We start from the raw sequence: 13,499 nt of genomic DNA, 5'->3' as shown, positions 1-13,499 counted from the left end.
ACTTTCAAAGAAAGACCCTAGAGATCCTGAGGAATCAAGAACCCCTAAAATGATGATGTGGGAAAAATTGCCTTGAATTAGATTATTAGATATTGAAATGGTATTTCATGTAATCAAATCTAACCTCTGTATCTAGATATGTTTTGCCTTCTGGGTGTGTGTGGTCAGTCTCCTTCAGATCATTAAAGTCCCTCATTAGATACCATTTGTGTGCCTAGGATATACTCACTTAGGGGTCAGTAATCTAAGAGAAAGAAGAGTTTGTACCCACAAAGATCGTATTATCTACTCAGAGGGACAGATGAAATAGGTGAAACAAAGAGTTAGAAGAATGAGAACATAATTATAACATTAAATTCCAAATGATACATTCAGCCCCTGCAGCGAGTCACATTGTAAAAATCTAGCTCAAACTCCAAAGTGCCAGTTCCAAGTTTTTTGGTCCTCTGGCATTTACTGTTTGGTCAGGGGTTCTATGCTTCCCACTATTTGTTACTATCTTCTCCAATTTAGTAAACTTGAATGCCAAAGGGTTTTAACTCTGCTAATTATAGCAAACAGTGATTTTTAAAGCTGCCTTACCTAGAAACTTGGTGAAGAATCTGCCTGCAAGTGCATGAAATCTTCCTGCATTGGGAAGATCCCGTGGAGTAGGGAATGGCTACCCACTCTAGTATTTTTGCCTTGAGAATTCCATGAACAGAGGAGACTGGCAGGCTACAGTCCATGGGGTCACAAAGAGTTGTCGACTAATGCTTTCACATACACTTTCACTTTCACGTGTAGAAACTCAGCATTCTTAGTATTTTGTGTTCTTAGCAGATTATCAAACACTGTTAGTTTGCATGATACCATTTCACATAGATTCTCTGCTGAAAGACTATAATCCTAGTGCTTGTATTTCAATGACTTTATATATAAACAGTCAACTTGACCTCTATTACATGAGATATTCAGATTTGCTTTACCTAAAATTAAATTGCAGCTCCTCTGTCCGTGGAATCCTCCTGGGAAGAATACTGACTGATGTGGATAGCCATTCCCTTCTCCAGGAGATCTACCCAACCCAGGGATTGAACCCACGTCTCCTGCATTATAGGCAAATTATTTATCATCTGAGCCACAAGATAAGGCCTACATTACTGATAGTGCTATTTTAATGATACATTTCTGAAGTATTCACTTATTTGCAGAATTCTATTCACATGACTAATCACCAGGACAGGGATTGGTGCATGGTTTAAAGGGAATCATGGGATGGTTCAGGATCTACTGAAAGAATTTTTTTTTTTTTTTTGACTCATTGTGAACCCGGGAAGATGCAGGTCTTTCATTTTCTATTAGCAGCGATCCTGCCACCAAACCTGGCCCCAAATCAAATAAACCTCAAAGAACAGAGCTGATTTCTGTCAAGTACCTGTATCAACCACTACCTGAAGCCACTCTACACCTGACTTTGCATGTAAGTGAGCCTAAAATTCTTTTTTATGTTCAAGTCCATGAGTTAGGTTGGATTTCACTTTCAAACCAAAGAGACCTAACAGTCTCATTCATAGGGAATAAGGCAGAAAAGAGACTGTAGACAAGACAAGTATAAGTCACTGCATATTTATTTGATAGTCAACACACCTCCTTTTCCAGAGAGAAAAGACACAGTCTAAGTTATACCATTTTAATAAATCCCATGCTTCTAGAATTATATCCTGAATTTGTATTTCCAGTAATCAAGATTTGATACCATCACACAAAGTGATTAAAATTTTTCCCTGAGATTATAAGGCTGTGCCTTTGTCCACAGAATAGCTTTCCTTCCTAAATTCAAAAGAAAAGTAGGAAAAGGGAAGTCTTCTGTTGGTGGGAGAGGCAGATAATTTAGAATTCCTGAAAAAAAATGTGTAGAGTCAACCACACCACTAATTCATATTTCCCTGGCTGTGAACACTTATTCTTTCAACATGTCCAAATGTTATAGAAGGAAATTACACATAAAAAAATTAATCTCAATGCTGTGTGCAGAGCAAGTTGGCTAATGCTAACCACCAGAGTTATCTTAATGCCTCATTGTCCAGCAAAACATGGAACTAGAGAGGTACAGGCAGCCTTCCCCAGTGGCATGTGGGAAAGAGAAAAATCTAGGCATGGATGATGAGACAAAAACTGTCTCACACTATATGCATAGTCAGGGCTGTTTCAAAATGGTTTGAAATCAAAACAGCTCATGATTTTCCCCAAGTAGGAATGGGGAGAGGTTTAGTGGATTATTATCTCAAATCAGCAAAGCATAAGGCCAATGGACATGCGTCTTCTGGTCTTGGCACACTGAGAGTCAGTTCTGAAGGCAAAGCAACTGCAACAGGAGATCACCCTCTTGAGTTGCAATGACCCAGGTGTGGGGAGGAGCCGGCTCACTGGGATCAGTCACCACGAGGTGGTGGTATCAATCCTCCACCCACAATACCCTAGAATGGCATAATAAAATGACTGTGCTCCCTAGAAAACTCCCCTTTTTTAAAAATAAACAATCAAAGGTTTCCCCAACATCACCCACATTCAACAGTGAAAGAAGGAAGTGGGTCCCAAGTGGGGAGAGTGGGAAAGGAAGTGGATCTCAGGCAAACACACTTGAGGACAAGGTGATGGAGAGTGTGTGGGCCTCTGAGGATGGAAAAGAGAGAGGGAGGCTGTGTCAGCGCTTGTGGCACTTGCAGACATCATTCTATGGACATCACTCCACGGACACAAGGCTCACAAATCTCTCTCTTCGGCTCTGTGGTACTTCAGACAGGCATTCTCCAAGTCTCTGAGGAAGCCAGGAATTTCACTCTGCAAAGGAAAGAAAACTGTCACTTCTATGTCCTCACAGTGCTCACTCTCGGATCTTCAGGAAATGGCAAAGATAACGAAGATGGCTTTTGGAATAATAAATGTGACAATAGGGCCCCCAAGTAGATTTCCACAGAATGTGGCCACAGATGATGACACAAGTTAAGACACAAGGCACTGGTAAGGCAAGGTGGCCACTGTTGTAAGACCACGTATATTTTACTTTTGCTAATAAAAAGCTAAGATATTTCTGAGATATCATATTTTGAAAGAAAAAGGAAGATAGGAGGTGGGATTTGCTTGGGCTGGGGGACTCTCCCAAAAAAGTGAGAGAAAGGACTTGCTTTACAGAATTAGAAAATGGTAAGGATGGGGGTGGGCAGGGGGATGAAGCAGGATATGTGATCCTTCAGTTAGCATTGATCATTTCAATCTTCCCAAATATTGTTTTATTTAATCCTTCTCTATAGAGTGGGGATTTCTATATTTTGGAGGGGAGAAACTGATGGCTTGCCTAGATTACAGAGTCAGAAACAAGGTCAGGATTCAAAATATCTTGTGCTTGATTCAAAGCCTATGTGCTTTTTCATTCCCCCAGGGAACTGGTGATCCCTCCAGTCAGTAAGTAGGACCTTACAAAGCAGAATGAATGGCAGGCATAATTCCAGGTCCTAGGCAGTCTCTAGTGATCCGGGTCAACTGAGGCTCCCGCTCCTCAACAGAAAAAGAAAACAAGAACAAAGCTGGAAGTTTTCCCAGGCTTGGACATGCCTCACTGCCTCCCAAGTCAGCTTGGCCTAACTCCTCCATAAGCAAATACAGGGCCCACAGGCACCATTGTACCTACAAGGAGCAGGCTATTGTCTGGAGGTTCCAGAGAGTGATCCTGATGAGCTCTTGATGGGCAAGCAGGGCGGGCTGGCATTCCAGGTAAAGACTCTATGTCTTTTGTCCCAGCTGCTGTCCTGGGTGTTGCAACTGTAGTCCTAACCAGAGTCAGTCAAACAAGCTTCGTGACGCCCGAGATAGCGCATCTCTCCAGACCGACGGCACCACAGGCCAAGTTAACATCTGCCAAACACACCTCCCCTGCTGCCTCCTGGGATCTTACCTTGGTGAAATTGTTAAGGATCCAGAACGGAATTTGGCCACCTGGGTTATTGAAGTAATACATGAAAACTAGAGAGGGAAAGAAAGCACAATTTACAAGAAGGAAAAATAGAACCAACCCCCTGGAAATATCCAGGCTTATATTCAGTCCAGAAATTAAGGAGGGAAGTAGCACTGAATTCAAGTGAACTCTTGCCTCTGCTTTGTCTTATGGGAGACTTATATATATACATTTAGGAAAACAGCCCAGGCACATTCTGCTGCTTTTTATTAAAGGCATGACTAGTGCTATTAACTGATACTTATTATCTATATCTAAATGGGATATATCTCCCATTTAATTATTTCTCTCATTAACTATCTCAATTGTAAAAAGTTGATAAAATTGTACATCAGTTTATAAATGATAAAATGTGTAAAGTGACATGTAAAGGTTGCAGATTTAACACATGTCAGAACTAAGTTCAGAATTTGCTGCTGCCTCAAGGTCACATCCATTCCAGTCCATTAGATGGCTGCATTGACCCCTCACAGCCTCTTTCCTGAGGCTGGAACTCAAGGCAGACAGGTTCTGAGTCCCTGGGGTTTTGCTGAGGAGGAGCTGCTTCCCCAGAGGTGGTCCCACCAGCTCTTCTGCCCACCCCTGTCCAGGTTGTGCATATACAGGACCTTCCTGAAGTGAGTTTCTAAACCTTCTGGTTCACTTGGATGTTTTGATTTCATCTGGACAATGGAGTCAGTAAAGAATGGACTGATCAGATTTAAACATCCACCTTGCATTGTAGCTACGCTTCTGGGGTGAACTGAGTCTCATTTGATTCTTTTGCACCCATGCTCAGTCGCTGACCTCACCGAAAAAGCATCCTGCATTTGATAGGCCTGCAATCAGTGTGGCCTTCACATGGGTGGCCCAGGCGGGTGCACCAACTTATGCCCGGTATTTACCTTCACTCCTCCAAGAGTCATAGCTCTGGATTGCCAGGCTCTGCTTGTACTGCTTCACCCGGATCATGCCCGACTTCTCTGAAAACCATGGCACAGAGATGCTCTGGGCCAGGATCACGTGGACCTTCTGCCCCTCAAAGTTCAGGTCTCGCCGCTGCCGCACATAGACACACTACACCACCAGTCAAGGCACAACATCAAGTCCAGCATCTCATATGAGTCAGAAGCAAAGGGACATGATTCTGTTCCTCCACTTGGTGTTTGCTCCCTTATACTGTTACTTCACTTCCTGTCCTACCTACACTGCAAAACCATGGCTCCTCCTACCTGGTGTTCTCATTTCAGAGCATGCATTGAGGGAAGCATCATTACAAACAAAGCTAGTGGAGGTGATGGAATTCCAGTTGAGCTATTTCAAATCCTTAAAGATGATGCTGTGAAAGTGCTGTACTCAATATGCCAGCAAATTTGGAAAACACAGCAGTGGCCACAGGACTGGAAAAGGTCAGTTTTTATCCCAATCCCAAAGAAAGGCAATTGCAAAGAATGCTCAAACTACCACACAATTGCACTCATCTCACATGCTAATAAAGTAAGGCTTAAAATTCTCCAAGCCAGGCATCAGCAGTACGTGAACCGTGAACTTCCAGATGTTCAAGCTGGTTTTAGAAAAGGCAAAGGAACCAGAGATCAAATTGCCAACATCCACTGGATCATGGAAAAAGCAAGAAAGTTCCAGAAAAACATCTATTTCTGCTTTATTGACTATGCCAAAGCCTTTGACTGTGTGGATCACAATAAACTGTGGAAAATTCTGAAAGAGGTGGGAATACCAGACCATCTGACCTACCTCTTGAGAAACCTGTATGCAGGTCAGGAAGCAACAGTTAGAACTGTACATGGAACAACAGACTGGTTCCAAATAGGAAAAGGAGTACATCAAGGCTGTATATTATCACCCTGCTTATTTAACTTCCCTGGTGGCTCAGAGGATAGTGTCTGCCTGCAATGCAGGAGACCTGGGTTTGATCCCTGGGTTGGGAAAATCCCCTGGAGAAGGAAATGGCAACCCACTCCAGTATTCTTGCCTGGAGAATCCCATGACAGAGGAGCCTGGCGGGCTACAGGCCACAGGGTCACAAAGAGTTGGACACGACTGAGCAACTTCACTTCACTTCAGAGTACATCATGAGAAATGCTGGGCTGGAAGAAGCACAAGCTGGAATCAAGATTGTCAAGAGAAATATCAATAACCTCAGATATGCAGATGACACCACCCTTATGGCAGAAAGTGAAGAGGAACTAAACAGCCTCTTGATGAAAGTGAAAGAAGAGAGTGGAAAAGTTGATTTAAAGCTCAACATTCAGAAAACGAAGATCATGGCATCTGATCCCATCACTTCATGGAAAACAGATGGGGAAACAGTGGAAACAGTGGCTGACTTTACTTTGGGGGGGCTCCAAAATCACTGCAGATGGTGACTGCAGCCATGAAATCAAAAGACGCTTACTCCTTGGAAGGAAAGTTATGGCCAACCTAGACAGTGTATTAAAAAGCAGAGACATTACTTTGCCAACAAACGTCCATCTATTCAAGGCAATGGTTTTTCCAGTGGTCATGTATGGATGTGAGAGTTGGAGTATAATGAAAGCTGAGTGCCGAAGAATTGATGCTTTTGAACTGTGGTGCTGGAGAAGACTCTTGAGAGTCCCTTGGACTGCAAGGAGACAGTCCATCTTAAAGGAGATCAGTTCTGGGTGTTCATTGGAAGGACTGATGTTGAAGCTGAAACTCCAGTACTTTGGCCACCTGATGCGAAGAGCTGACTCATTTGAAAAGACCCTGATGCTGAGAGGGATTGGGGGCAAGAGGAGAAGGGGACGACAGAGAATGAGATGGTTGGATGGCATCACCGACTCGATGGACATGGGTTTGGCTGGACTCCGGGAGTTGGTGATGGACAGGGAGGCCTGGTGCTGCAGTCCGTGGGGTCACAAAGAGTCAGACATGACTGAGCGACCGAGCTGAGCTGAACTGATTGCAGCCCCAAGTCAGTGGCTCACCACCTGTCTGTGCGCCTCTGTCACCTTAACTCTCTGGGTCCCCACTTCCTCCTCTGTAGCCTGAGGGAGTGTATTGAATACTCTTTATGAGAAGTTTTTTCAGGTCCTCAATTCTGACACAAAAACATTTCCTAGAAACATTCTCAGGAAAGTGTGAGCTGCCGCCCACAATTACTGATGCTACATATAGTCAGGCCCAGAAGTCACACCCTGAGGTCTCTGAAAGCTACACAAGAAGCAACAGCTCTAGTAGCTGCTTGCACAAGAGTAAAAGACAGTGTTGTCCACAACTCCTGGCCATGCCACCATTGGGTGATAGCCACAAGGCACAGAAACACTAAGAAAGCTGATCAATGTTACACCAGGATGGGCTTCCCTGGTAGTGCAGATGATAAAGAATCTGCCTGCAATTGTAGTCCAATCCCTAGAACCAGAAGATCCCCTGGAAAAGAGAATGGCTACTTACTCCACTATTCTTGCTTGGAGAATTCCACAGACAGAAGAGAATGGCAGGCTACAGTTCATGGGGTTGCAAAGAGTTGGACGTGACTGAGGGACTAACATTTCACTTTTGCAAAGGATACATCTCTGTTAGACATGGGAAAAGGGTACTTCATTTGCCAATAGACTGCTTCTTCTCCATCGACTTTTATTTCACAGAGTTCTAACAACAACAAAAATCAAATGACGTTATTCAATCTGGAAGTCTCTTTGGCTTCAATTAACAAAAAGTGTTGATATGACAGTCTTGTAGAGGATGATAAACCACTAACTCAGAAGGCACTGACTTCCAGGAAAAGTCATTATCACTGAAAGCTTATTGCCCAGGAATAGTGTTTATGAGACTTAAAAACACATTTGAAATAAATGAATCCAACAAAATTCATTCATTGGAAGCTACACACATTCTAAGGTAGAATGTGATAATAAAAATAGGCTTCCAAAAAATAAAATTTCAAGTTATTAAATCATGGTAACCATTGGACGGCACTGCAATACCAATAGTTCTGCTGTTGTGACCTGACTCCTCACCTTAAATTTATTGACATATTACAAGTATCCTGGGACTGAGCAGTGCAGTTTAGTGTTTACAGTTGTTTAATGAAGGTTTTGGAGAGGTTAGTGTTCTTCCTAAGCAGGAAGGAGCTTAACTATACTACTTGCCTCGCTCCCGTTTTGCTTTATACTACAGGGACAGGAAGCAAATCTGCATAACGTCCACCATGCTATTGTGTGCAAATAACATCAGCTCAAGGAGGAGGATAGCAAAGGGATACTATGAAGTGCACATCCTCTGCCCTCAAGCTATGTGGGAAGCTTCTAACTAACGGCATAGAGGAGTCAAGCTAAGACTGCTGAAAGAGCCAAGAGAGCCCCTTGAGGAGGTGCTGACAGCAGAAATGTGTTTTAATTCAGCTTCTGAAAGAAATAAAACCTATTATAAGCAGACTATGGAGTAAAGAACTTATCAGTCCATTACTACAAGAGGCTGAAAATGCCCTTGAAAGGAAGGGAAGGAGGGGACATCCATTGCTTTTGCCTGCTCTGCTATGACTCTCCCCTTCTAGCACCAGAATCTCTTTCTCCTTCAGATCATTGCCCTTCCCCTCCTTCTCCTCAATGTGGTTTAAGCAAGACTGACTCAGTGTTAATTTCAGGGCTGGGAAAATGAGTCAAACATGATCACAGCAATTAGTTTAGGGAAGGCATGTGTGGATAGTCTTGGCTTGCCACTCTAGCAAGTTTAGGCCCAAAAGTGGTTTTGTAAAGGCTCTCAGGAAGCTCAGAGACGATCTAGGAGGAATAGAGTTAGGTTAGGAACCTCAGGATTGCTCCAGAGAAGTCAAGCTACTGCAACCTCTGGACCCTACTCCATAGCACAGACTCTTAATGCTAAGTACCACACATCAGAGGCTCTGCCAGCATCTACAGCACATGACTGAACCACAACTGCTAGGAAGATGAACAGAGAATGTGTGACTTCTCCCTTGAACTAGTGGGCATCACAATGAACCCTAAATAGTAAGGGTATTTGGTAACATTAAATGACCCCAAACCATGGCAAACATCCCCAGGAAATAAGTACATGATCCATGCTGAGGCAATAGAAGCCAATCCTGGGAATCTGGATGCCATAAGCAGGAATGTTCCGGTCCTCCTGTGGTTGTGTACGTGGTTAGAATACAAGCCTACATCTTCTGGTGGTATTTCTGCCAAGACACAAGAATCTGCCTGAGATTGTGGTCAACACGAAAGAAAATAGTCAAACTGGAGAAATGAAGTACTGAATACAGCTGTCCTGGAGGCCAGATACTCATGGATTTTCAATGCCATGAAACAATAAACTCTTTCCTTTCCTTACACTGCCATTTGTTAGCTTTTCTTACTTTCAAACAAAATTCTTGACCACAGCAAGGGTCTGTCAGGATTCTGTGCCCCTCAGCTAGCTGTGTATCGATTTCACAGTGATTGAGATGGCAGAGGCCATTGCTCACTCTAAGTGGGAGAAAGATACCTTATCTATTCCCTCTATAACTCTCCATCACTTATAGGAAAAATCTAAGAAGTGTAGCCAGGTGGCCAGCCTAGGCCCTTGGGGCTAATTCCAATTCTGCTACCACAGCTATGCAAGAACACAAAATTGCTCATAGTTGTCTTCCTTTTTTAACATTTCATGTTGTTTCAGGTCTTTCTCATTTTACTAATGCTGTTATTTGGGCCAAATGTCCTTATTCCACTCACCCCTCACCTCTCTCTTCCCCATACACATATATTCTTGCCATTTATAAAACTTTGATTCCACTTCTAAAGCAAAGTTCAAACATGACCTCTTCCAAAATACCTTTCATGAATATCCAGGTATATATTACCAGGTACGTATACCTGGATATTCAGGTGTATATGTACGAGATGACAACAATCTTGCAGTAAGGGTAAAATATCACGTTTAAGCCCAGCGCTTCAGATATTTAAGCCAAAATTTTAAATGAAACATAATATAACTAAACTTATTGCATATATAACATAATATAACTAAACCTATTGCATTCTACTGGCTAGAGTAAATAGGAATAGATTCTGCTTTCTAATAGTTTTTTTTAGATCAGGTGTGACTCACCTTGGACATACTGGTCCCACTCTTTTCTATAGTCTAAGTCCATATAGACATCTGCAAGTAGATCCGGTGGAGATCTCACAATACCAGAGACCTTGTACTCATGAAGTCCAGTCGGCTATAAAATGAGAGCAGACAGAAATAGCCTATTGACTCTCGAGTTGCTATTACACAGCACATTAAAAATTGTTGTTCATGCAACGTCATTCCTGAGCACCTCCTCTGTAGACTCGGTGATGCAATGCTGAAAAAGCATGTTAGGATTCTGCTCTCATCGCCTTTGCCACTGGTGGTAACAGCTACCTGGGTAATGTAAATAGGATAAAAGAGAGCTATGTGATAAATGGTGTCTAGTTTTGGTGGGCTGGTGGTTCATCTTATACTGTCTGGTGTCCGGGAAATGTCTCTATGTTGGACTAATCAGAAGAATTTTTCTAAATAGTAGAAGGAACCAGCTATGGGAAGATTAGGAAAGTGCATTCCTGGTTAGGAAAGGGCCCTCAGGTTGATTGATTGTCTTGCTCAAAGAACAAAAAGTCACGGGGTCCCGAGAACTGTGATGGGAGACAGTCAGAGAAGCAGTGGGGGCTGGGTCCAAAGGGCTTTGTGAACCAGGTAAAAAGGTAAGAGATATTATTCAAATTGCTATGGAAAACAAAGAATTAATTAAAACAAGGAAATAATTTTTTAAAACATGGTTCTTGCTGCCTTAAAATAGATCATAAGGGGGCAAAAAGATGGATTAGAAGACCAGGGCAATGATCCAGAGAAGAGATGTTGGTGATTGGAAAAAGAGGTAGCAGAAATGATGGGGAGAAGTTAGTGATTTAGGGATCCATTTTGAAGTAATGTCAACAGGAATTGCTGACAGACTGGCTGTGGGGACAGAAAGAGCAAGAATTTTTAAAAAAAATCTTATAACATTTGCTTAAACAACCAGGTAGACAGGAGATCCCTTTTCTGAGATAGCTACAACTTGTGGAGGTGGTGATCTGATGGCTGTGGGGTAACCAAGACCTTTACTGTGAGAATGTTGAGCTTGAAATGCTTACTAAATATCCACGTGGAGGTATCATATAGACAGCTAGCATCCAGGCTTCAAACTACTTTAGATAACCACAGAGAATAATGAAATTCAAAATATTTTACCAATTCCAGCACAGAATTTTTAACCAACTGCTTCCTTTTTTCTATAAGCAACACATTTGTAGAAAAGAATGAAAGGCGGGAAGAAATACCAACTTCAAACCATACTAGTCCCTTTTAATCAGAAAAGGGCCATTTCTAGATTCCTTAGTACAAAAGATATTCTTTGTTTTCATGTTAAGCCATGTTCTGTGAGGATGTGGGCTGGAGTGGATACATTCCAGTCTCTGTACAATGGCAGCTAAGAATTCCTGACCTTCAGCTGGACTAAAGACTGTATTGTTAAGGTTAAACTAATGACTTAATTTGCAGAAGGCAATGGCAACCCACTCCAGTACTCCTGTCTGGAAAAGTCCCTGGGCGGAGGAGCCCATGGTGGGCTGCAGTTCATGGGGTCGCAAAGAGTCGGACACGACTGAGCAACCTCACTTTCACTTTCATTCATTGGAGAAGGAAATGGCAACCCACTCCAGTGTTCTTGCCTGGAGAATCCCAGGGACGGGGAGCCTGGTGGCTGCCGTCTATGGGGTCGCACAGAGTCAGACACGACTGAAGCAACTTAGCAGCAGCAGCAGCAATGATTTAATTAATTTCAGTGCAAAAGCTAATAAACTAAACAAACAAAGTGAACCTTTTAGATGGACTCATACTTCCAGTTGCTAATGCAATGTTACTGGCTAATCGAACATGAATGAACCCATGTTCTCAAACACTGTCCCAGGGACTTCTGTGAAGTCAAGGGGTAAACATGGAAATCTCTCTAGAGATTCTGAGGCTTCAAGGGTCTCCTGACTCAGGTGGCATAACAATAATTCCCAGTTTAGGAATCTCAGACGTATGTGAAAGTACCTGGCAGAAAATGGAAAGTAAACCTGAAACTGAATTCATAAGGAAGTGTCAGCTTTAAAAGTAAATGGCTTTATACCAAGTATTTCCAACCATCAAATGACAATCTGGTAGGTCTGACCCCCTTACATGCTGTGCCATGGATGCCCCAAAGAAGGGCAGTTCAGTTCAGTTCAGTTGCTCAGTAGTGTCTGACTTTTTGCGACCCCGTGAATCACAGAATGCCAGGCCTCCCTGTCCATCACCAACTCCCGGAGTTCACTCAAACTCATGTCCATTGAGTCGGTGATGCCATCCAGCCATCTCATCCTCCGGGGTCCCCTTCTCCTCCTGCCCCCAATCCCTCCCAGCATCAGAGTCTCTTCCAATGAGTCAACTCTTCACATGAGGTGGCCAAAGTACTGGAGTTTCAGCTTTAACATCAGTCCTTACAAAGAACACCCAGGACTGATCTCCTTCAGAATGGACTGGTTGGATCTCCTTGCAGTCCAAGGGACTCTCAAGAGTCTTCTCCAACACCACAGTTCAAAAGCATCAATTCTTCGGCACTCAGCATTCTTCATAGTCCAACTCTCACATCCATACATGACCACAGGAAAAACCATAGCCTTGACTAGAAGACCTTTGTTGGCAGTAAGGGCAGGTCAAGGTAAAAATATCTCCTTCTCCTCCTCCCTCTCCCCTCCCTCTCAAGGATGGGAAGACAGTGAGAGTTTATAGACAACACACATCTACACTGACACACACTTTAATCAGCTTTGAGAGAGAGACAATTAGCTGCTCTTCAGGAATAGTGTGGCCCCATTTTCTACACACAGTGAGCAAAGGGGATAATTATGTATAGAGATTATGATCTTCCCAACTTCACATGAGTTAGCTTTGATTATTTGAGTGAATTAAGGCAAACTGATTCCTTTAGGAGTGTTTCCCTTTCCTCCTAAATGTGTTGATAATTTTAGCTCTTAGTGACTTCAGTCCTGTAATATCACAGAAAAGGAAACAGAAAGCCCTCTAATAAGAGAAAAATAGAATGTTGTGATTTATGTCAATACCCAAGAATGAACTATTATGACAACTTCCTGTAAACATTCCCTTCATGGTAGGACTGAAAAATGCCAGAACACTGAAGAAACCAAATGCTTAATGACTCCTTTCCTAGTCTATCAGCAAAATGTTTTTATCAGGCACTTAGCAGCCTCACTCAAATTTGAATCAATGCACTTTTTTAAACCATCATTTCTTTTAAAAGAGAAATTCAGCAAACACAATAATATTTTCATTTTGTCATTGAAAAAATAAAGTGAATTTTTATAATTATAAAATAATTCATAATCATTAAGAAAAATTATAAAATGCCCAAAATAACAAAATTAAAATGGCATGCAACTCTATAGTTCACAAACACCTAATTGCAATATTTGACATATTTCTCCTTTTTTCAAAATATTTT

The 13,499-nt window shown here is 42.4% G+C and overlaps 1 protein-coding gene across 1 annotated transcript in view; it reads right to left on the bottom strand.

Annotated features, from left to right (window-relative positions):
• Positions 1 to 2,745: 2,745 nt before the first annotated feature.
• LOC128064756 (phosphatidylcholine transfer protein-like) overlaps positions 2,746 to 13,499 on the bottom strand; it is a 44,617-nt gene continuing 33,863 nt past the window's right edge. The window contains exons 3-7 of the mRNA XM_052657688.1: positions 10,061 to 10,175; positions 7,527 to 7,606; positions 4,879 to 5,050; positions 3,935 to 4,002; positions 2,746 to 2,823 (exon numbers count right to left, since the gene is read on the bottom strand). Coding sequence (XP_052513648.1) covers positions 2,746 to 2,823; positions 3,935 to 4,002; positions 4,879 to 5,050; positions 7,527 to 7,606; positions 10,061 to 10,175 — 513 coding nt within the window. The remainder of the gene's footprint in view (positions 2,824 to 3,934; positions 4,003 to 4,878; positions 5,051 to 7,526; positions 7,607 to 10,060; positions 10,176 to 13,499) is intronic.

This window comes from Budorcas taxicolor, chromosome 19 (genome assembly GCF_023091745.1).
Source record: "Budorcas taxicolor isolate Tak-1 chromosome 19, Takin1.1, whole genome shotgun sequence".
NCBI lineage: Eukaryota > Metazoa > Chordata > Mammalia > Artiodactyla > Bovidae > Budorcas > Budorcas taxicolor.
Note: the sequence above shows the minus strand (reverse complement) of the source record. Positions and strands in the feature narration are given on the sequence as shown.